The following is a 24041-nucleotide window of genomic DNA, read 5'->3' as shown; positions in this document are numbered from 1 at the left end:
ATTTATGTATTGCTGGTGGTTCTTTCTGAACTCCAATTGCCTGAGGGACCAATGTTTAATTTAGAATAAAATTCACATCCAAATCCCTAGACACATTTACTCAAAAGGCTTAATGGACAACTAGTTCCACTGTTTATTTTTGGTTAGTTTATTTTTTTTTGCCCACTTTCTCATAATTTTGTGAAACCCTGCATTGAGCATTTATACATTTTGAATAATACTGTAAAAGTTCTGTTTAAGGACCACCACAATTAAACCCAGTTCTGTAGCTGTTAACTATTTGCTATCATTGATAGATGCATTTTGTGTTCTCTCAACACATAGGTTCTTTAAAATTTCAGATACATTTAAGTAAGAAACGGCTTATTTCACATTTTTGCACTGTAGCTCTTGTACTATTTCTCTGCTGAGTCTAACCTATAAGAGGGGGGATGACCTCTGATCCCTGTCCTGGTGTGTTTTGTGTCATCTGATGTTGTGTGCTCTTTAATCCAATCAGAGAGGGAGAGAGTGTAATCCATGTTAATCCCACATCCAGAGACGGACAGAAAGAGAGAAACCTCGGGACGCGGCAGGTCATTAAAGAGAGACAGAACCGGCAATGATCTCTAATGGCTATGTCCCAACACGACTTTAATTCTTAGGCAGTAAGTGAGACGTCCTGCATCCGTTTCTCTCCTCTTGACTGAGTTTTTCTGTTGCTGTAATTCTGCCTCATCTGATCTCATCTAACAGCTGTCTGGCCGTTGTCAGGGATACCTACCCGTAGAGACGCACGCTCAAAAGGCAGGGGAGGGCTTTGCAGGAGAGGAGACCCTCACCTGGATCTGGATGGAGTGAAGAGAGGGGATGAAGGAGGAAAGCATGCAGCAACAAGAGAAGAGGGAAGGTTACCTGTGCAGGTGCATGTGAAGTCAAACAACCAAAGAAGAAGAAGAAGGAAGAGTTGGATGAAGTTAAGATTAACCTTTCAGGTAGGATAATGTTTTAGTGAGAGGAGAAACATGAGTGGATTTCCTTCCTAGCTTTTTTGTTGTTGTTGTTGTTGTTCTTGTTGCAGTGCATGACCTGTGTGACCTCTGAAGCTGCAGGATGGGCTTTGATCTGGAGAGGTTTGTGGGCTACGTCAACGACGGTCTGCTCTGCTGTGTGTGTCGAGACGTGCTAGAGCGCCCCCTCCAGGCGCCATGTGAACATGCTTACTGCAGCGCCTGTATCAGCAGCTGGCTGCTCCATCACCACTCCTGTCCTGAAGACAGGCTGCCCCTGGATGTGAGCAGTCTCAGACCGCTGTACAGGTGGGTCCCTGCAGCCCACCCATCACTCCAAATCACTCACTGAGTTTAAACTGCTTATAGGTGTCGTGCACATCTGGGAGGTTCTGCTTGTTGTTTAATGGCAGGTACATGCGTAACGACCTGAACCGGCTGCAGATCCGCTGTGTGAACGCAGGGCAGGGGTGCGAGGTGGTCTGCTCCCTGGAGAGCCTCCACTCACATGAGGATGAGTGCGAGTTTGCCTTCATAGCCTGCTCCAACACAGGTAAGAGAAAAACACTTCCTAACTGAGGCCAGGCATATGCTAGGTGATGTTTTTTTTTTCATTGTTTCAATTTATATCACCTACTGTAAAGTTAAGTGGTTATCGTCATGGAAGTGTAGGCAACAAAGGTAACGTGAAACCACAAGCTGAACAACAGGTGGCTCGTCTGTTGTCATGGCGCTGAACCCCCAGAGACCACACACAAAGTTTTTCTGGGATCTATGTTTATTTGATAAGCCTTAATGCATATGAAATATGTACTTTTTTAACCCATGATGATGTCACTGTGAACATGTCATTGTCAGGTGGAGAGTACATTTGCTACCGTTGTGGTAGGTACAGTGATAAAGTGTAAACATGCAGTGTGATTTTTTTTTTTTTTTTTTGCAGTGCTATAAAAATTGCATCAGCTATTTCTTCTGTTGTTTGATTGCTGTGGAGTTTGCAGATTTTAAAAATAACTAGATGCTTATCACAAGCATTCTACTATTTAAGTGGTTGAAACTGAGACATTTTGCATTAATTATTTTCTTTTACATCCAGTAAAGTGTTACTCCTGATCTTGTTACAAGATTTTAGAAGTTCTACCATCTTTAGCTTGCATTCTTTTTTTTTGTCAATGCTCGCCATGTTTCAGAAATTGTCAAATCTTTCTTCAAAGTAGTGTTAAGTGGATCTCTGAAAGATGAAACGTGTTTTGGATGCTCTATTTCTTCTCATTTAAATTTTGCAAATGAACAAGTCTTGTTTTGAGCTTTAAAATATTTGCTTTATTCAAAATTTTTGTCACTTATTCCCAACTCCACCATGAGGTTTTAGTTTTAAAATTTGTTGATGTTATGTTGATAGTTTGACAAATTCACGTTAATCATTTATTTGGCTCAAATGGGTCATTAAAAATCTAAAATAAAGATATAAATGCCCATGATGAATATGTGCACTTAAGATCAAAACTGATCACACAAAAAAGAAAGCACGTTTTTGATTTTCCAGTAAATATTACAAAATAATTATTAAATACAGATAAAGCAGTCAGATAAACTGACAAAGGGATCAATATTTGACAGTCTCACACTTTCTGCTTTTTTGTTTACTCTTGCTACTATAGGCCTTTCTACAAACTCTTGTCTGCAAACAAAACTAAACCCTTAAAATGCAGCAAAACTTCAGACATGTTACAAAGTCTTCATGCAGCTGGGGATTTACTGGGGATTTCAGTGGCGTTCTCCTCTCAGGTTGCCCGGTGCAGGTGGAGAGGCGAGGTTTGGAGGCCCACCTGTCCGAATGCAACTTCCGCAGCAGAGAGTGTCCCAACGGCTGTGGTCACACTCTCCACTCCATCGATCAATCGCAGCACAACTGTGTGGCAGAGCTGCGCTTGGAGGTGGACATGATGAGGTTTGTGTCCTCGCCCCAGAACTTTTCCACATTTTGTCACATCGCAACTACGCTTCAGCGTCCCTTCTGATCTTGTCACTTTGTTGTTTTTTCTTTTTGTTTGTTTGTTTGTTTGGTTTTGGCAGGGCAGAGATGCTGTGCAAGGTGGAGGAGGTGAGACGAGAGATGGAGTCTCGGCTGGACTCCCAGAGGAGACACATGGTGCAGAAAGAGTCGCAGCTGAAGAGTGAAGTGGAGGAGCTCAAGGTGAAATACTGAAGTGCACAAGACTTAAGGATACAAGTTATCGATTAATGAGTTAATCTAAAGTAGATTGATCTTATCGATATCGAATTGTTTGCATCCCTAACATTAACTAGAGTCCATAGAGATTTCTCTCTTATTTCTCTAGAGGTTTCAGGTTGAGATGGTTCTTTTTGAAGCAGAGTGATTTATTCACAGATGTGTCTGATGGGATGATTTTTTTTTTTCCTGCAGGGTCAGTTGTCCCGTGTGATGTGCGACATTCGTGCCCTGCTGGGAGCAGAGCGTCTGAGGAGGCAGGAACTGGCAGAGGCAGAGCTGGAGAAGAGAGAGCTGCTGGAGCTCCTCAGAGACATCCAGCCGACCAGGAGCCAGCCTCCTGCCGAGCAGGCAGCCAGGGATCATCAGTCTGCAGGAGACCAGCAGACATCCAGCTGGGAAGCTCACACAGATCCACCTCGACACCAGCAGAGGGAGGCCTCGTTGCACGCCTCCTGCCTGTCTCTGCACTCAGCTCAGGCTCCCTGTGCCGCAGGCCCTCCCGCGTCACCTCAGCTTGGGGAAGGAGTCCGTAAGGGCGGCACCCGGAGTCTGACCCTGGACTGCATCAAGAAGAAGAGCCGCGAGGTGACAGTCATCTGAACCCACTGGAACTGAAGATGGCTGAATCTATAATTTATCTGTTTTTTATTTGCAAGTTCCAGCAGAAATTAAAATACACTGCTTTTGTACCGTGCGCTAGTTTTGGTAAATTATTGGTTAAAAAACATAACGATTTACTTTTGATACATTGTTGCTTCGTCTTCATACCTCTATTCCTACAGGGGCTGGAAGCGGAACATCCAGATTGGAACAATTTATTCAGTTTATTAATCATTAATCATGTTGAAATGTAACAATTTGGTAAATAAAAGTTTCAAATGTGATGAATTAATCACATTACAGCAGATGTATGATTTGGTTTGAGTAAAACTACAATAATATTTGGATGATGTAGAAAATCATTGGTTATTCGTTGTAAGAAAACAATTATGAACTTATAGAACAATATTGAGAATGATTCATTGTTTTGGATTTGGTTTATAAATTGCATAGGAATGTTCATTAGCATTTATTTAGTTGTACTACGAGAGTCATTTCAGGAAGGGAGTAAGCTTAATCCATGTTAATCCAGCATCCAGACAGACATTTGAGTTTGTAGCCAATGCTTTTACAAGCATTTTGAGAGGAAATTAGTCAAATAAAGCTGAATGAAATGCAACCTGTTTGTATGTTTCAAGATCTCTCATTAAGTACCAGGAATACAATTATCTTCCCACTTTTATTGTCCAAAGCAGTTTATTCATCTTCAAATATCCATCAATTCATGATTTCTCTTCAGTCCACAATAAACTTGTATTCTCATCTTTCGTGTTTAATGGTTAAATTTGGCCATTTGCATACAAAAGCTTCCTTCCTGTCAGCTGCAATCGCACAATCATTTTTTCTGCTTTTGTGCCAAAGCAGATTGAATGGAAAACTTTTTGCCAGATTTCTGTTGTCTAACAAATGAAGATTTTAAAAATGTGGCTAAATAATTTAAATGCAACAATTGTCTGATCTATTTTTTGTAGAAAACGAAACAGATTAACATCCATGATTTTTGTTTATTAAAATCCAATAAGGATGGATTTAAATATCTTTTCAGCTTTGATTTCTAATTCTCCTTCGTGTCAAGTCATTTTTATCCCTTTGTTTTTCACGTTACAAGCTTGAACTGGATGAAATTGCGAATAAGTGCTTCTGAACATTTCATTTTGTTCAGTTTCAGCCAGCTTATTCGTTTTAATTTTTAATAAAACACACTCAGTCACTGCCAACTTTATTCTGTAACAAAACAAAAAAACATCTCAACAAAGTCGTGACACCAAAGCCAAGACGTTTCCATGGATACGGCAAACATGAATCCTGATTGGTCCGTTTGTAGCCCACGAGAGGCTGAAGTCACTGCCCAGGTGGATTTACCTGGTGAAAGAGCGCACATGTCTGCCTCTCCCACCTCCACTGCCTCCCCCGCCACTGAACTTGCTCCCTTGAGACCCCCGTCCTCCTCCTCCTCCTGCGGCGCCGGCACCTCCCCCTGCACCGAGCCACGACAGTCCCGTACCTCCCCGGCCCCGCGGGGCTCGATCCCGAATGGCCAGCCGATAAGCACCTGTAGGGCAGAACATAAAAACAACAAATGGGTCTTAGAGCAATGTTGTGAATGAGCGCTATTGACGTGAAACTTAAGGAGCTTCTCCAGAGTTTATGTTTCAAAACAAACATTTTGCCTACCAAAGCGGACTCCGTTTGAACCATAAACATGAGTACGTTTAATCTTCCCCGTCTTTTGTATGGCCGCCATCTTTAAGTCCTGTATCAAGTTCAACTTGATAAAGATGACCAGCGGCGCCCTCTTCTGGATGGCGGTCAAACTACAACACTGAAATGTCTACGCTATTAATCGATTGGAACTAATTTTAATCTAATAAACTCTTTATTAACATATCAGTCTATTGGTGTGGGTTCCCTAATTAAGATATGCATGTGTTACTTTTTAACTTTGTTCAAATAAATAATGAAATGAATTTAAACTTTAATTTTATTTTTTATTTCATTCACGCATTAAATATAAATAGTTCATGTTACAACTAAACAAAATCATGAAAAAAAAGAGCAGAAGGAAGTATAAACTTATATCCACCTCCTAAACCTATATTAGAAGTATAGTATTTCAGTTTGTTAAATCTATACAACAAATAAGTTTTACTGTTTAAAATAACTTCTTAATTATGTTATAATTAGCTGAGATGCTTGTGTAAGAATGGGATTTTGCAGTGAACGTACTCGCAGGCAGCTGTCGGGAGGGCAGAGGTCCTCGGGCGAAGTTGCTCTGACCTCCGCGGGGTTCACTGTAGGTTCCTCTGTGGGTCACAGCAGGAACCTGGCCGCTCCATGACGACCCCCGGCCTCCCTCTCTCCGAGCGTAGTTACCTGCAGCACCAGAAACGGGCATTTGTTACCCTCCACTGTTTCAGCTAAAGAAGCTCAGAGGTAAAACAGATAAACACGTCACCTGATAGCAGAACACCTTTAGGCTGCGGTGGGGTGAAAAAGCGAGTTTGGCTGTGAAAGGCCGCTCTGCCTCTGTTGCCAGTAAACAGCCCTCTGGTGGGGGGCTTGGGAGCGCTTTTTGGCAGACGTTTGGGAGGCAGAATCCCAAGTGGGTTAGCAATGTCTTTAAACTCCGCTGCCACAAAGTCGTCCACATGCATACTGGGAGGGCGGGAGGTGTTCTGTTTGCGCAGGCGGAAAATATCATGGGGCCGGGCGACGTTCTGACCAAACCCTCCTCGGCCTCCACGGCCGCGCGGCGCCGGCAGGATGTGGGCTCTTTTAGCAGGTTCGATGTAGTCGGATTTACCGCTGCAGAGGGAGGCACAGAAAGCGTCGATTTAAAACTTCCTGTAAAGATACCGAACCAGCCACACCTGGAGATACGCCGGCGCTGCACCTGGATGTGATGAACGTCTCGTGTTTGTGTTTGCCCAGTCGGAAACCTTTGGCAACCTTCGTGTGACCGGGAGAGGACGGCTCAGAGAGGAAGGAGCGCTCCAGCTCGGCCTTCAGGTCCAGCTCCGGACAGCACTCCTGAGCCAAGCCAACCAGATCCACCTTCACCTGAAGGAAGGTTCAGAAACAAACCCAGATGGGAGATGTGTTTCTGTCACTTAAGATTAAAAAGAAAAACTGCGAAAAAAAAAACATACATGCTGGATTCTTTAATAATTATGTCCCTGAGAGAATACAGTCACCTAAATACTTGTGCAAAATTATTCCCATGGCTGATATCAATCGGATTAATCGTGATTAATCCATTATTGAAATAATCATCAATTCAGTAATTGATTACTCGCTAACTAGAGAACACAGACTCAAAAAGGCCAATTGCTGAAAAAAAACCAACATATTCCCAACTGTAATTAATAAAGCCAAAACTTTACAAAATATTTATACATTTTGGATTTAAAATAAAATAAAAAACACACGTCTTAGTCAAAATTCCTCAAGTGGTATAGTTTCAGCTTCACCCGGTTCAAATTAACTAAAAGAAGGCTGTTATTGCATCTAAAGAAATAGAACATTTAGTTTTTAATTCAAGAAAGGAACAGAATTATTTGTTTATTTGGGCATCAATCCATTTCTAGCATTGTATAAAAAGGCTTAAATGAAAAATCTGTAAAATATGTCCATTTTAAAAAATCTGATAATCAGAATAATCGATTCCTAAAATAATTGTTTCTCATCAATAAAAAAGAGGAATGTAACAAAGTGTTGAGCAGAATAGGCAGAAAAGCCTTTGAACCAATGGAGAAGGCTTACAAATCCACCATTAGATCACATGTTAGATTTGAATCATTTGAACCAATGATTCAAATCTAACCTTCAAATTTTGAACCAATTTCAAACTCACCATGTCCAGATCTGTTTCTATGTCATCAGTTTGGAAAGGAGAGAACCAGAGAGCTTTGAGCTGCTCATCCAGAGCTTCTGACAGAATAAACACCGTCCTGCAGGGGAAATGAAACCATAGCACCTTTACTGCTAAGTAAGATTATTTTCATCTTATTAATCATTTTATGAGTCATCTTTTTCATGCTCACGAACACAGTTCAAGAGACCGACCTGTGGTTGAACTGGGCTGCCAGCGTTTCGGGTGCGGGCAGAATGGGTTCGGTTTCTGACGGCGGAGGACTTTCTGTGGCCGTCTCCAGCGACTGCTTCAGGACGATCACGTTCTCCATCATGGTTTCCAGAGAGTCGTCTTCTTTACATAATTTCTGAACACAAGCGAGCAAGAAAACTTGCACAATCAAGTCCAGGCCGAGCTTTATAAAGACACGCCTGCACAGTTGCGCATCATGCGTACCGTGATTAGCTTCTCTAAGGCCATTAGCGGATGTGACTCTGAGTCTTCAAACTGCAGCAGAGATTTCATCTCTGAGCTCGACAGCAAGCGTGGAGCAACGCAGGCAGGTTCCTCGCTGGAGCCCTGGCCTTCCTCTGCACACTGGAAACAATTTGAAGTTCACAATTCAGACTGATTACTGCAAATATATCTGAATTTCAAGATGTTTTTTTTTTCATCCCTAAAATAATTTGTTTTTAATAGGAAAGTTAAGTTACCAAAGCATCAACAGCCTGTAAAAATCAGCAGATACAGAAGACGCCTTGTTTGTAGCATTAAGTGCACTTCAATTAAGCAACGAATCAATTAATTGCATGATAAATTAAAAATCTTTCCATTCTGATTACTATTTTTTTAAGCAAAATTCTGCTTAAAAAAACCATAAATAAAATCATAATTGATTTTATTTATGGTTTTGGTTGAAAGTGGTTTTTATTTCTGTTTTATGTATTGTTTTTGGTTGCTTTGTTTATTTATTTTGGATATTATCTCATTTATAACACTGGAAAAATGTCTTGAAATAATCTGCCAGTGGAACCATTATTGTTTTTTCAACAATATTAAGAATTATTTTTTTAATTCAAAATATATCTTAATTTACTTAAGTTACTTGTAACTTTTAAAAAATTTTTTTTTTATGTAGAACAATATTAGAATAATGCTAGACCAATAATACTTTGTAAGATTTCATGTTTTTGCAGTGTACGACATTCAGTTGCCAGATGACTCACTAATGTCTGCTCTATAAAATCAGCTCTTTGCACTCAGAGTGATTACATTGTCATCACTGGTCTTATTCTGTCATTTAAGCTGAATTTACCGTTGTTTCCGTGTTTAGGATTTGCCTCAGAAAGTCAAGCAGAGCTGAAATCAGATCCGTCGAGTCCTTGTTGAAGGAAACCACCAGCCTTTTCAGCAGCGAACACACCTCTGAGCCATGTTTCCTCAAAGTGCTGAAGGGAATTAAAGGAGAAAACATGAATCTAAGACGATGCCAAAGTCTGAAGAATGGATTAGACGTGGAAAAAACCAGAGGAAAACTTTGACATTTACACTTTGAGGTGGTAGATTCCGTAGTCGTGCTCTGTGAGGAAAGTCAACGTCCTGATGCAGGTGAGGAGCAGAGGGATGCTGGCCTCTTTATTCCCTAAAACCTCTAACAGGGAATTACACACCGAGGACATCATGTCTCGGCCTGGAAGTGCATTAGCCAGCTGCTCAGCCTCCGACACGCAGCCCTCACCAGGTGGCGGCACCACCAGAGAAATGTCCTGGTAAAAACAAGCGATGGACATTTGAAGGAAGTTTAACTTAAAGAAAACTTTTTTTTTTCTCCAGAGGAGCTCCTCCTACCTGGTCACACAGTGACTGCAGTATTGTCCCCACTAACACACTGCACTGCTGCTGTTGCAGCGAGTGACCAGCTGGGGGCACCAGCAGAGACAGAAGCAGAGGAAACAGGTCCGCCACCTGTTCGTCTCCAGAGACAGAGCCGGAGAGCAGGTGAAGGGTGGAGCTCTTGCAAGCCCTCTGGGACACCAGAGTGTCCAGCAGCGAAAGCAGACGCAGGACTTGACCCCAGCAAACACCTTTCCCCTCGGCCCTGTAGGTAGTAAATCGCAGGTATTGACATACGTTTACAGTGTAAATCAAAAATATCTTTGGAGGCCCAGCAATACATTGAAAATGTCTTAAACCTTTTCACTACGTTACATTTCTGTCCTAGATTAACATAAACTAGAGCGTAACTGGGAGGTAGAAGGAAAACAGTGCAATGTTTTCAAAAGATTTTTCAAATAAAATCTGAAAAGTGTGGCTTGAATTTGTATTCAGCTCCTCCCACGTCGAAACTCTGTAGAAACAGTTTTTGCTGCAATTACAGCTGCAAGTGTTTTGAAGTATTTCCTCACCTACAGACAAAACACTAATTTAACAAAAACAAATCCTCCAACTTAAAAAACATTACTTAACGTATAAAAACTGGGCAGCTTAAATATCAGCCACTTTCAAATCCTTGAAAACATCTAATTGGAATTAAAGTATTTTCAAGGATTTCATGAATCCCCAAATGGGTGACTTCTACTTCTGAAGTGAACTGGTTACACCAGATTTTCATCGAAGTTCCTCTGAGCAACTGAGGCTGAATACAAATACATGCCACACTTTTCAGATAACAATTTGGGAAGACTTTGGAAAAAACACCTCACTCCTTCCACTTTACATTTACATCTTACTTAGCCTTTATCTAAAACGAACGTAAGCCGAACATAAACATCACTCACGGCTGCAGCTCCTCGGACAGCAGCTCCAACACCGTCTTCATGACGAGCGTTGCGGTGGGCGAGGACAGGTCAGCCAGCTGGACGCAGACCCTCCTCAGCATGGTCAGGAGAGGCGGGCAGCTGGTGGAGCACACACACCTCAGCACCTCCGACAGGACCTTCCACTGGACCCGGATGTGCATGCTCCACAGCTTCCTGGTGTTTAAGGCGATAGCAACGTCCTGGACTGATAACGCCTGTGGAGGAAAACATGGGGACGTCAGCAGGCGTGTGATGAAAGCAGCGGGCGACTAAGAGGTCAGCGAGTCACCTGAGTGCTCTGCATCGGCAGAGGAAGAGGCAGAAGTTCGGACAGCAGCGTCAGGCCGGAGAACAAACCTTCAGGAGCTTTCAAAAGGGAATTCAAGACTTCCTTGAGCATCAGAGACCAGGTGTTGCTGGCCAGAGTCTCCTCTGTGTGAGTGACCTGCAGACACAAACGCTCGTCTCAACAAACTGACCGACAGGAGCTTCTCGCTTCCTGTGCGAAACCTGTGCTCACCTCTTCGCTGACGCCCTGCGTGAAGGTGAGCAGCACATCCACGATGAGCGCCTGCACTCTTGTCTCCTCGCCGTCCAGGCGCCCAGACGCCGGAATGGAGCACACCATCATGTGCAGTGTCACCAGAACGTTGGCCACGCGCGTGTCCCTGAACTGGAAGGCCCCGCCGCGGAGCAGCTCCGTCAGCATGGTGCGCAGCAGCCTGAGCGTGCTGATGCACACGCTCAGGATCATGCAGCGCTGCGGCGTCGGACCCATGTGCCCGTGAACGCGCCACGGCTGCAGCAGCACGCTGCACAGCTTCTGGAGGACGCGCACGCATGTGTCCAGACCCTCGCCGGAGAACAGCTGGACGCCGGCGAGGCTCCACTTCAGATCCCTCTGCTGACCTGCAGAACGGAGGCGACAACTGAGGTCACTCTGCTGACGAACGACACCGATGAAACATAAAGGTAGATTAACCTGAGTGCAACCTTTACGCCTGTAAAACATTCCTAGTTTTCTACCTTCAACAGCAGGAGGTGGACAGGTGATGTGATAGAGAACTCTCAGAGCAGTGACCAGTCCGGTTCCCTCGGCGTTCAACACATTTTCCACATTCTGACATCAAACAAACAAGATATTTATGAGAATTCCCACTTCTTTAGCCAATATGTAGTTTCTGAATCGTTTCATTCAGTTATTGCAAATGAAAGAGTGAACTAACAGAAACTGTTCTGGTTTGACATAAGCAAGTTAATTATTGTGCAACAGTTCTGTCTTTAGGTGCACTGGATTTTATTTGGGAGTGTCAGAAAAAAAGTTGTCTGCATATAAATGGTTGCCACACTTTTAGATTTTATTTCAGAAAAAAATAATCGAAAATCGTGTTTTTCTTAGTCTTCAAACATATAATTTTGTTCTACTTTGTATTTTTTTCAGCCACATAAAATCCCAACTAAATACACTGCAATCTGAAAACAGATGTCTTGTTTGAATGCTTTCACTGCAGAAACACAAAATCTTACCAATTTAGTATTTTTGGTCAAGTTTCTAGTGTAAATATCTCAGCATATTTGACACAAGACAAACTTACAAATAACTTCTAGCAAGATACTGGAGCTTGTTTTAAGTCAGTAATTCTTTAATGTTGATTAAATGAGGAAGATTATTTGACTTTTAACAAAACATTTTCCCGATGTTGTGAGAGAAATTATGTACTTTTGTACTTTATTACAAGATAAACCACAACATAAAAATCCATCCATCCATTTTCTTTACACCCTTGTCCCTCTTGGGGTCGGGAGGGTTGCTGGTGCCCATCTCCAGCTAACGTTCCAGACGAGAGGCAGGGTCACCCTGGACAGGTTGCCAGTCTGTTGCAGGGCAACACAGAGACACACAACCATGCACACACACACACACACACACACACACACACACACACACACACACACACACACACACACACACACACACACACACACACACACACACACCCACACACCCCTAGGGGAAATTTGGAAAGGCCAATTAACCTGACAGTCATGTTCTTGGACTGTGGGAGGAAACCAGAGTACCCGGAGAAAACCCACGCATGCACAGGGAGAACATGCAAACTCCATGCAGAAAGACCCGGGCCGGGAATCGAACCCAGAACCTTCTTGCTGCAAGGCAACAGCTCTACCAAATGCACCAATGTGCAGCCCAACATAAAAATCCTTCAAAACAAATTAAAACAACAAAAACATCTTCAGTTAAAGTTGCACTGATGTGAAAACCTTTACCTGCTTGATGTAGTTGATGAGAGTCGGAACGCTGCTGATCTCAAAGCGAAGTTTCTCCAGAGGCTCCAACCACTTACTAAGCTCTACAGAACATAAAAACACAGATAATCAGATACTAAAAACCTTCTCCAACACTAGATGACTGTAACAGCGGTGACATTTACCCTGCAGCTTGGCATTCGTGTCATCTGCTTTGGAGACGGTGAGCAGCGGAGCAGCATACTGCTCCATCATCCGCAGCTCATTAGACGTCTGCACCACCATTAACACCAACATACAAGCATAGTTGTACGTCACCGCTTTGCGAGATTTGGCCTCACTAAAAGGAAAAACAGACAATAAAAGTTAAACCTAAAAGGACTCAAAGAAACAATGAGAAAGTAAAGAGGAGATGCACCAATCAGGCTGGTTTCTTTAAGGTCTTACCCGAGGATTTCAATTGTGACCCATTTTGAGTTTTGCTTTTCTGAGAACTCAAACACAGAAATGGTGCTGCAGGGTTTTTTTGACATCTTAATTTCAAATCCAATAAAACACAAAGGTATTACAACATCACCCTGATTTATGTCTTAACTTTTGATTTATTTGTTTGTTAAACACAAATAATAACATCAGAGCAGATGACGTTGGTTGATGTGTTTAAGGCCAAAATCTGAGAGTTTTAATATTTAATATATTTAACAAAATCGGATATTGCAGTATTTTATCAGCTGTAGAGATGAAACGGTTATTTGGATTAACTGTGATTAATGGATGACTGAAATAATTGTCAACTAAGTTAGTAATGAAATAACCCTTAACTATAGTATACAGACTCAAAAAAGGTAATTTACTGAAAAAACAACACAGTCAGGGCAGTAATTAATTCAAAACTGAACCAAAAGGATGTATATTTTACACTTCAAATTTTAGAAAACCTCCTTTGCCTGCAAATATGTTCCAACCAGAACTATTCAAGAGTCCAGTTTTGACTGCACATGTTTTATTACACTTGAAATAAGACAAACTAAGTTAAAAGTGACTTTTCTGCAAGATATAAAAGCTTGTTTTAAGTAAATGATTCCTTAACATTGATGAAAAAGTTTTTGTTCTATTGGCAGACAAATTAACTTATAATGTGGGAAAAACGTCATTATAAGTTTAATAATCTGCCAATAGAAGAACTTTTTCATCAATGTTAAGGAATTACTTCCTTAAAAGAAACATCTATATCTTGCTAAAAAGTTACTTGTCAGGTAGTTTTGTCTTATTTCAAGTTTGCTAGAAACTAGACAAAAATACTTGGTAAGATTCTGTTAATTTATTATCTAAAAAATGTTTATTTGAATTTTTCAAATATCTAAAACACACAGAATTCCTACAATATTTTCTACAAAAATGGTAGAAAATAAGCTTCAGTGGCTAAATGAAAGATCTGCAGAATGTGCCAATTAACTGATGAATCGTCAGAACAACTGATTAACCGATTACTGAAATAATCATCAGTTGCAGCCCTAATCAGCTGGTCACTGATCTGAGTCCAATCAAGGATGACCTGGTGGATCCTGACGCCTGATTGGTGCCTCTCTGAGGCGAACACAGCCATACCCCTGTGCCTCCTTGCTGTGGTGCTGCAGCAGAGCGACGAGGCAGGACAGGTTGCTCTCTAGGCTCAGAACGTGAGCCACGGCGCTGCGGCCCGTCTGCGTGAACGTCATCAGGTACAGCGCGTGGAGCGTGGCCAGGACCTCAGAGTTGTCCCCTTCCTCCAGGCCCGCCCCTCCTTCGCCCCCTGCAGCCACGTGGCTCATGAGTTCGGACACACCTTGCAGCGAGTGGAGAGCCTGCATCAGCCACACGCAAAACCCTTCTTCGCCGAAGCCCGGCCCCGTGAGGGCCCCCTCCCCTGCCGCCGGCGGGCTCTCCTCGCCCTCAGACTCTGCCACCGACGCCAGCAGACGCAGCAGGAGGTTTGTGGGCGCGGCCTGAGCCAGGAGGTAGAGCAGACCGGGCTGCGTGAGCGACAGGAAGCGGAGGAGCTCTTTGATGGCCTGAGTGACCCCGACGTGTCCGGCTGCAGCGGCCGCTGACAGAACCACGATTGTGCTCTCCAGGAAATGACACGCGTGCATGTACCTGAAGACGATGCAAATAAATATCACAGATTATCCAAAGATCATCTTGAAGCTAACCGCAGAGTTTATGCACATTTCCCCTCGATAGGATTCAAGTTTTCAACTTCTCCAGCATCACACTCTGGACATAAAAATAACGCAAATGACCTAAAAGTGTTTATGTTCATTATTATATTATATATAATCTGTTACTGTTATTAATAACAATCATTAATAACAGTACATTCTACAGCAATGACAACATAAAAACTAAAATTTAGCAATGTTTTATGTTTTCAAATGTCCCTCTCACACAAACACCTTTATACACCCGACTGCTTCAACAACAAAACAGTAATTTAACAAAAAAAAAAAGAAAAGTTGTTTAACAAATAAAATATAAAAAAACAGATCAATAAGTCATTGAGCCATTAGGAATTATAAATATTCATCATATTCAAACAATCCAATATGATGTTTGTACCTGTACAGGGTTGGGTAAGGGTTGTCCCTCTCTGGCGGTCCGGTTATTCTGGCCGTAGTTGGGAACGCTTTCCCAGGGGGCTGCACCATGCAGTGAGGGGCCGTCTCCAGCAGGTGATGAAGCTCTTCCAAAACCCCAGCAAGCCTTTCGAGCTCGGCCTCGCTAACGGGGGCAGAGCTCAGTGATGGCTCCTCCTCCATGGGACTCTCAGCATCCTCCATCTCCTCCTGAGGATCAGAGACAGTTCTATACGATCAATTTTAACCAAATTCTGACGTTTTAGGTTCAGAATTTGTGGTTATGAGTTTAATCTGATTAGAATCGTTACACTCTACGTCAGGGGTGTCAAACTCCAGCCCTCAAGGGCCACTGTCTTGCAGTTTTTAGATGTGCCACAGCTACAAAACACTGGAATGAAATGGCCTAATTACCTCCTTCTTGTGTAGATCAGTTCTCCAGAGCCTTGCTAATTACCTAATTCTATTCAGGTGTGGTGCAGCAGAGGCACATCTAAAAGTTGCAGGGCAGTGGCCCTCCAGGACTGGAGTTTGACACCTGTGTTCTACGTGATGACTCTACAATAAGACGGGTGTCTTTAAACCAAAGATGGGAAGGTCTACATGTAGTGTAGTTGAATCATAAAAACAATTATTGCAAAGTGTAAAAAACCTTGAGAAATTGCATTTCTGGTGTGAATTTCTTGTGTGAATGATTTAAGTTGAACAGAACAAAAAAATAATCCTCACTGGGCTTAATTGCAAAAATGCTAAAAATTGTTCAAACTTTACTAGAAACTTGGCAAAGAAACTTAAATCTGGACAAAAACATGCTTGTTAGAAGAGAAGAAAAAAATCTGATCATGGATGACTTTTAAGCTAATAAAAGATTAAATAAAGAACCAACACTTGGTGAACTTTGAAAACAAACTGAATCTTAAATAAAACTAATGAAACTGTGTGAAAGAAAGCATGAACTACAAATATTTTCAGCGAATCTTGAGCCTAGCACGCTGATCCTTATTCCTTTGAAATATTATTGTAGTTATTATGAACTTTGACTCCACCTAGTGGCGGACCAGGGTACTACAGCATATTTGGAGATAATTCCACCAAAGGAAAAAACATCTAAAAGTACCGAAGCTGGTGCTAAAAACTGCGATTTAGAAAAAAAGCAAAACATATGGAAAGATTTAGTTTTAAAATAAGTTCAATATTTTAAAAAGATATAAACAGAATCATTCCCAGATTTCCTGACAAAGATAAACAGCTACTACATATTACTCTAAATTTTACAACTTCTTTCATAATTGACTTCTCCATATCGATTCAGCTGGAAGTATAAAGACACATTTAAAGGACAAATTCATTTCTACATGTTCACAAAGTTCAAATCTGTTTCTCTCAGACTGGGACAGAGTGTGTGCCGTCACCTGCTGAGGTTCGCTCCACGCTGCGGCTGCATGTTGGAGGCTGAGAAGCACCTCATACATGTGGCTTTTCTGTAAAATGGCGTTTCCTGCATTTATCACCCGGACGGTTTCTTCACGCAGGAACAGCTGCACCAGACGCTGAGAAGCAAATCAACATTAATGTCAAAATACATTTTGTTCCAGAACCGGAAATTTAAACATGTCAATTTACATCAGCAATTTCTGAAAAGGGTTTGTATATTTTACCCGCGGTAAAATTCAAGTAGTTTTTAAACATTTTAAGGTGAGACAAAGCAATACAGATTAACTAAAAAAAGGCAACTCCAATCAATCATTATATAATTTATTACTGTTATTAAAATCTTATGGTGTGTCTGCAGTGGGGACAAGTCAATTAAAATAAAACTAAATGTTATGTTTTTAAATGTTTCTCTCATACACACTTTATACACATGACTTGGAAATGTGTAAAGAAAAATGTTGCATTTTTAGCTTTTACTTATCCATGTGTTCATCAGTAACAAATAAAAATGGTTTCAAAAAGTCAGAGAAGCTACTTTAAAGACCACGCTAACCTGATAGCCACTCTTCTCTGAATTCCCAGCCTGCAGAAACGCCTCGACTCCTGCGGGGGCACCAATGAGAGCGTCCAGAGCTCTGAGGATGCTGAGCTTCAGGGTGGAGGAAACGTGGTCAGCATGCAGCAGCTCCAGCAGCACGTTCAGGGCGCCTTCACGCAGCAGCTCTGCCAGGCCCTGCGGACACTCGGCCAGGCAGGACGCCAGCTTTGCGCCGGCTTTTAATTGTCTGAGGTTCAGCGCGATCGGCTGCGTGAGCGCGATCTCCATGCTCAGAGCCTGGAGAGTCCACAGGACTAAAACGCGAACAGGCTCCTCGGCTTCTCCTTGTTTGATTAGATAAGCTAAACCTTTGTTGAGGAGTCCAGGAGCTTCCTCCAGAGCGGTGACCCATCGAGCGTCTCTGTCCTCACCGCTACCGGCCAGTAGCTCCTTTAGTTGAGCGACGGCCTCGGCCTCCTCTCCCCCAGCCGCTCCTTCTGTCCCACAGGCATCTCTGGGCTCCTCTACGCTGGTTTTCTCCAGCTGGGTGTCGAAGCGAGTCTTGTAAGGTGGCGTGAAGTAGACGAGCGGTTTGAGTTCTCGTTCGTATGGATCGTACTGGACGGGAGGGACGGAGGCGAGGTCTTCGGGCGTGTAGTCGATGTCGAAGGTGGGCAGCTTGAAGCTACCGTTGTCCAAGTCGTCCTCATCACTGGAAATCTGCTCATAGCCGTCATCACCTGGGCAAAAAGACGGGCAAAAAGTTCAGCAATAATCTATTAAACGTTTGTGTAAACATGAGCGCGGTCAACAAAAAACGGCTTGGCCCCTCTATCAAACACGGCTGCATACACTCACGAAGCTACTTCCTGATGGCAGCATCTCCCCAGCATGCAGGGTTAGTTTTGGCATGCATGATGCGACTGAAGCACATGCGCAGCCCCGACTGAGAGGAAGCATCAGGAAGACTTCCACGCGGCTGCATCTCAAGGTCAACCAACAAGCCTTCCCGAAAGGAGCTCGACGCTCCATCCAGCGGTTGCAGATGGACGCAGCATGCCTGAGCAAACACTCAAGTTGTTGCTCAGTCCCAAACGGAACCTTTCCCCGCAGCGCCGCCGCCGCCGCCGAAGCGGCGTCCAACAAAACGGACGCAGAGCCCAAAGGCTGGCAGAGCGGGGTTCCGGGTGTCCATTTGGGAGGGTGGATTATCCCACTCCCACGCAAGAACTCCCCTACCTTCCTCCATCTCCTCCTCCTCGTCCTCACCCTCATCCTCATCCTCCTCTTCTTCCTCCTCCTCTGGGACGCTCCCCTCGGTCCGTGCTTCTTCCTCCTCCTGCTCTTCCTCCTCCTCCTCCTCTTCCCCTTCCTCCTCTTGTTCAGCGTCGGAGAAAGGCTCGTCGGCGGGCAGCGAACGCTCGGGCGACACGGGTTCTAGGTAGTCGTCACGGCCCTGGCTCGGTTCGTCTTTGACCACGCCCACTGAAAAACAGACGGCACAAAATATAGTTTGGCTAAAGATGCAAAAAAATAAATAAATAAAAAATCAACAACTTACAATGAATAGTTGATTAATGTAGGGGTGCACCGATTGCAGTTTTCTGGCCGATGGCTGATTACTGATCATCTTTTAAAAAGCCTAACTTACCGATTCCGATTTTGGCCGATACCATTTTTTTGTCTGAAATGTTGTTCAATATATCAAGAAAGTTCCTGAGTTGGCAACAATTAACTATTCTTAACTGTAAATGTGCGGACATGACCCGGTCGGCCGGTTTGTCAGTCAAACTTCTCTCACGGGAGAAAAGAAAAACACAGTGGGTGATTTTTAGACCTTTGCCGAGGTTGATAACATCGATGGATAAGATCGGCTTCACATGTAAAAATCGGCTGATCACCGATCTCCCAAAATTAAGGAAATTGGCACAGATAAATCGGTGCACCCCAGATAAATGGCTTTTTAAATTAAAATCAGTGTTGTAGTTTGGCCACCATCCACAACACGGCGCCACTGGTCTTCCATAAAAAGAACCAGTTGGTACAGGAATAGAGATGGCGGTCTGAATGAGAAAGAGAAACGATCCAAAACAGAGTCCAGTGTTTGATGCAAAATGCACTTAAAGCAGTTCTGTTTGACATATAAATCCAGAATATTCTGAAAAATGTAGCCCTTTATATTATGGAAAGACAATCAGCCTGTCTGACAGAAGAGAAAACTCAGGTTCTTAAGAAAATTAACACTTGTCAATTAATCATTAGTTGCTCGATGAGATGAATCAACTTCAGATTAACCGATAACTTGCTTCCCTATCTAAAACATATAACTGTGCCGTCATATTTCTGTCAAAAAACCCTATAGACCATACTAAGCAATCACAGCAGTGCACATATTAATCAACAAAACATGTAGCTCTGATCATAGCCGCATTCCCCTTTATCTTTAGTATCATGAACGCAGCACGACAAGCAGTAAAACACACCCTCTTTTTCTTCTTCTTCTTCTCCTATTAGCCAAATTGTGACTGTCACTGGATTTGAGCTGAAAAATCTGATCAGTCAGAAAAATTACGCCCCAACTTAATTACACCCAATAAAAAAGAGCAAGCATCATTCCAGATGAGTAGAGGGAGTGTTTTACTGTTCGCCATGCTGCGTTCAAGGACAGCAAATACACAGAAATGCCTGTAATCGCAGCTATGAGGTATCTGCATTAATATGTATGCTGTTGTGGTGGTTTAACCAGCTCCTTGGGTTTTTAGCAGGAATGTTTAACAGGAGTACCAATACAATAATTATTGTGCAATTGTACTAATGTGATAAAATGCAAAAAAAAAGCGTGTATATTTTTTATAATACATTTCTGCAAAAGTATTCATTTGTATACTTTAAATGAACGTGTATAAAACTGATCCAGCAGCTCAGATCTCACCTGCCATAGGAACTTGCTGCTCCTCCTCATCATCATCTGGGGGTGGAGGTCCAGGCGGAGTACGAGGCCCTCGGGGTGCTGGTCTGGGCGGGCTGCCGTTATACTGGTCATCTTTTTCCCATTCTTTAAAAACAAAAACATAAACACAGAAACATTTAGCATGCAAAAAAAATATATACAAGTTTAAGAGAACAGAAATATAAATTCTTTCATGAAACAGATGCAAAGATCAGAGTAGTTGGAGGCTTAGAGGCTCCACCTTGTTTGATAATTCGCTTGAGCCCAGTTGGCTGTTGCGGTGGAGGCGGCGGCGGTGGAGGAGGCGAACCGTGGTTGTGTCCGTGAGGACGCTCGGCGGTGCCGTAGACCGCCAAAGTCAGGCTGGTGTACCATCCGCGAAGCACCAGCCCGTCCGTGTTCACCTGCATGCAGAGCGTCAAATCATTATTCACAAATCAACCACAGAGAACAGAAATCATGTGGTTCATAACTGATCTGTCACCTTTCCATTGGGCCTAAAGACTATGGACTTGTTTTCATCATATTCCAAACTGTGGATAAAACCAGAAACATGAATGATTAAAATAAAATGACAAAAAGAAAACACAGAAACACATTTTAATTTGCCCAATTGATAATACACCTCTGCCAACAAGGTGGGGAAAAACATACCGACTTCATACAGAAAGCTCAGGTAAATGCTAAAGAGGGTTACATAAATCACCTCAGTCAGACAGACTGGAGCAGGAAAACATTTTTAATTTTGACCAGAGCCAAAGAGCTTTACCTTTAGGGAGATTTTTGTGTAAACAGTATGAAACCATGGAAATTTCACTCAAGGTTGTGATATCATGACACCTAACACACTTCCTGAGAAGTGAAGAAAAGAAGAAATAGTTTTTGGACAAACTGATCAGAACAGAACTACATTCCGAGAAGAAAAATCTTGTATGTGAATATAACGATAATGTGAACAATGAGTAACTAACTGAGTCACAGTCCAGAAAACATTGATTTAAAAACATCCCAGTCGCATCTGCTGAAGATACCGAGGCGATGTTTCTACAGTTGTCATAGAGGTTAGTCAAACGTGTCCTGCTGATGTTCCCAGGACATATAATAACGTGGGCGTGTCTCAGTAAGCCTCACAAAAAGCCAACGCTACATGAATGTTTACGCTCCGGAGCCACTGTGCGCACCTTGGTTATTACGCGGCCAGAATAAAACGGCGAGACAAAAAAACATTCCTTTTCAGCTCTCGCTTCAATGAGACCTTCACATTTTTGTGTCACTTTGAGATACACTGTGGGTGGGGTTGGGTTTCTGGATGGACCGGTTAGCCAACGCAGCAAACAAAGACGCGGCACTAAGGATGGCTGCACAACAGTCCTAAGAAAACCAGTCCCACACGCTGCGGTGACTGGTTCTACAGGTGGGACGGACTCTTCCATCTAAAGCGATCGGGAAATGCAGATAATGAGTCCAAGACGGTTTAAGATGACAAAATGAGAGAAGGGAGAGTGGAAATAATCCTGACCTGCCCAGCCTGTGGAAGGTGGGGCTGTTGGGTTTGGTGACATTGTTGAAGAACAGCTCCAACTGAAAAGCGTGAGGAGACGTCTCCCTGCAAATACAGTAACCACACAGTTAGGACCTCTGAACTTATTGCCCTGACAGCTACCGCTGATCCTTAAACATCCTGACATTTGACTTAATGGCTTATCTGTTTTTGTTACTATAGACTACAGACATAATAAATCATGTACAGTAACATCTGAGCTTATTACAGTAAAAGAAAATGATGGGGTGCAATTTATGGCAAAGGTACTGGCCAAAATAGAAAATCTCCAAAACTACTTTCCGAAAATATCAAGAAAAACGAGTGGCTACATATATCCATACCAGAGTTTTACTAAAAGCTGCCAAACCCCCATTTGTTGAAGTTTCCTCATTCTTAAGAACTTAGTCATTACATTTGGTTATAATAGATCACAAACAGCTCAACATTCCTACCAGAAATCAGCACCAACTCACACATGTTCTCTTGCATACAAACACACCCCAAACATGTCAATTATCTTCAAACTTTCCCACAGGGAATATTTAATAGTGAAACTACATCTGCAGTGGGCCGGCAGCCTACTCACAACCCCTTAACTTTTTCACATTTTGTAATTTAATACAGCAGAAAGCTACATTAGAACCTTTAGGATTCTCATTTCACACATCTGTGTATGTCCATGTCCTTATGCTATACATCTCTTGTGCTATGTCTCTTCCAACTTTGCACATATAGAGACCGGAAGTTTTACCAGTTCTTCTCTGCAATGTCTGGACTTTGACTGAACCATTTTAACGTGAATCTGCTTTGATCTGAACCGACTGTGGCAGCTCTGACTTTATGCTGAGGGTCCTCCTGCTAAAAGACGAGCCTCAGTTTCAAGGCTTTCACAGTCTCAAATAAATTTCCCTACAGGATTGCATCTTATGTAGCTTCATCTATATTTCTATCAACTTTAACCAAACATCTCGATTGGAAAAAGAATCTTAACGGCATTATACTGCCAACTTCAAGTTTCAAATTGCAAATGATTCAATTGGGGTGATGTGAAGATTTAAATCCATGTAGAGGTTTGCCTCTTAAAACCGGACTTGACCATATGACCTCTGCCTAGCTTTATCCCTGAGTTGGCCAGAGTGCTGATCCTGTTTTTTCACTGCTGTTCTAAAATAAACCTCTGAGGCATTTATAGCACAACTGAATTAATACTCAGATTAAATTAAACAAAGGTGACCTATTATTGGCAGAAAGAGGACCTTTAAAGGCAAGTGGTTGAATACAAATGCATGACACACTTCACAGACTTTTATTTGAAAGACTTTAAAAGACATTTTTTTATTTCTCTTCAAGTTCAGTTATTCGTCTCATAAAACCCTATTGGAATACATGAAAATTTTTGGTTGTAAACTGAAAAAGGGAAAACGTTAGACGGATACTTCTGCAAGGTACTGTATATCTGATTAGACTATACACATTTAAAACAGGAAACATAAGTAATTATTCAGCCGGTGGCTGTTGTGAAGCAGCAGCTCTTACCCAAATGCTCTGTTGTCGGGTAAGTTACTGTGAGCTTTGATCCCTGGAGGAATCACCCGAACCTCTGTGATCAAAACCCCGCAAGGAAACCGCACAACATCCACGTTGGTTAGCTGCAGAACACAGGACAGCAGTCATCCACCGCATCGCAAAAACCAGACATCTAATGCATCATCTAGTGTAAACACGGTTAGCTCTTTATTGTACTTTAGCATTAGCATGTCAGGTAACCAGCAAACAAACTACAGGACGAAAAATAAATGTACTACCTGAAGTTAAAAGACTATTTTGTTCATGTTACATATAAGGAAAGTGTTGACACAACAGTTTGTTAGGTATTTTGAGAATCGCGACTTAAAAGCAGCCACTGTGACCGGTAGATGTGCAAAAACACACAAGTGCTAATGTTAGCCAAGTTAGCATCGTTAGCTTCAAAGTTGAGCACCATTCCACTAAAAGTCCTAAATGAGACCGCTATGAGTTTTGCATGCGTGCTTTTCTGAAGGAAATACAGAGGACAAAACTGAGATGCAAAGGTCAGAATTACCTCAGCGCTTTGATGCTTAAATGTATCGAGAAAAAGAAGCTCCGTTGAGGTGTCCCCCGCCATAGCTTCCTCACTTTGGGACGGGAGAAGAAAAACTTCCGGCACAGTAAATACATCCGGTGCAAATCAACAAACAG

General features: G+C 42.5%; 2 protein-coding genes across 5 annotated transcripts; one reads left to right on the top strand and one right to left on the bottom strand.

Annotated features, from left to right (window-relative positions):
- The first annotated feature begins 266 nt into the window (after nt 1-266).
- On the top strand, nt 267-4588 carry rnf41l (ring finger protein 41, like). Of its 3 annotated transcripts, none has more exons than XM_081597294.1 (7): nt 267-647; nt 736-974; nt 1086-1298; nt 1403-1542; nt 2778-2940; nt 3066-3186; nt 3418-4588. In XM_081597294.1, exons 3-7 carry the CDS (start codon nt 1093-1095, stop codon nt 3823-3825), a joined length of 1038 nt encoding a protein of 345 aa, XP_081453420.1. In that variant the 5' UTR covers nt 267-647; nt 736-974; nt 1086-1092; the 3' UTR covers nt 3826-4588. The 3 variants fall into 3 exon arrangements, with proteins under 3 accessions (XP_081453420.1, XP_081453421.1, XP_008430871.2); XM_081597295.1 differs by having other exon boundaries at nt 268-647; nt 754-974; nt 1061-1298; XM_008432649.3 differs by having other exon boundaries at nt 268-647; nt 1061-1298.
- A 443-nt stretch (nt 4589-5031) lies between these two features.
- virma (vir like m6A methyltransferase associated) lies at nt 5032-24014 on the bottom strand. Of its 2 annotated transcripts, none has more exons than XM_081597292.1 (27): nt 23905-24014; nt 23358-23470; nt 21798-21884; nt 20763-20811; nt 20520-20682; nt 20261-20383; nt 18568-18813; nt 17344-18068; nt 16769-16906; nt 15340-15566; nt 14350-14877; nt 12927-13081; nt 12763-12845; nt 11503-11596; nt 10997-11385; nt 10766-10921; nt 10456-10691; nt 9527-9776; nt 9227-9444; nt 8994-9126; nt 8135-8275; nt 7891-8045; nt 7679-7775; nt 6719-6885; nt 6281-6630; nt 6052-6198; nt 5032-5377 (listed from the first exon to the last, which is right to left on the bottom strand). In XM_081597292.1, exons 1-27 carry the CDS (start codon nt 23965-23967, stop codon nt 5184-5186), a joined length of 5427 nt encoding a protein of 1808 aa, XP_081453418.1. In that variant the 5' UTR covers nt 23968-24014; the 3' UTR covers nt 5032-5183. The 2 variants fall into 2 exon arrangements, with proteins under 2 accessions (XP_081453418.1, XP_081453419.1); XM_081597293.1 differs by having other exon boundaries at nt 18598-18813.
- Nucleotides 24015-24041: the final 27 nt, after the last annotated feature.

Source organism: Poecilia reticulata, chromosome 16 (assembly GCF_904066995.2).
Source record: "Poecilia reticulata chromosome 16, P_reticulata-male-v2, whole genome shotgun sequence".
Lineage (NCBI taxonomy): Eukaryota > Metazoa > Chordata > Actinopteri > Cyprinodontiformes > Poeciliidae > Poecilia > Poecilia reticulata.
The sequence above is the reverse complement of the archived record's forward strand: the minus strand, read 5'-3'. Positions and strand labels throughout refer to the sequence as shown.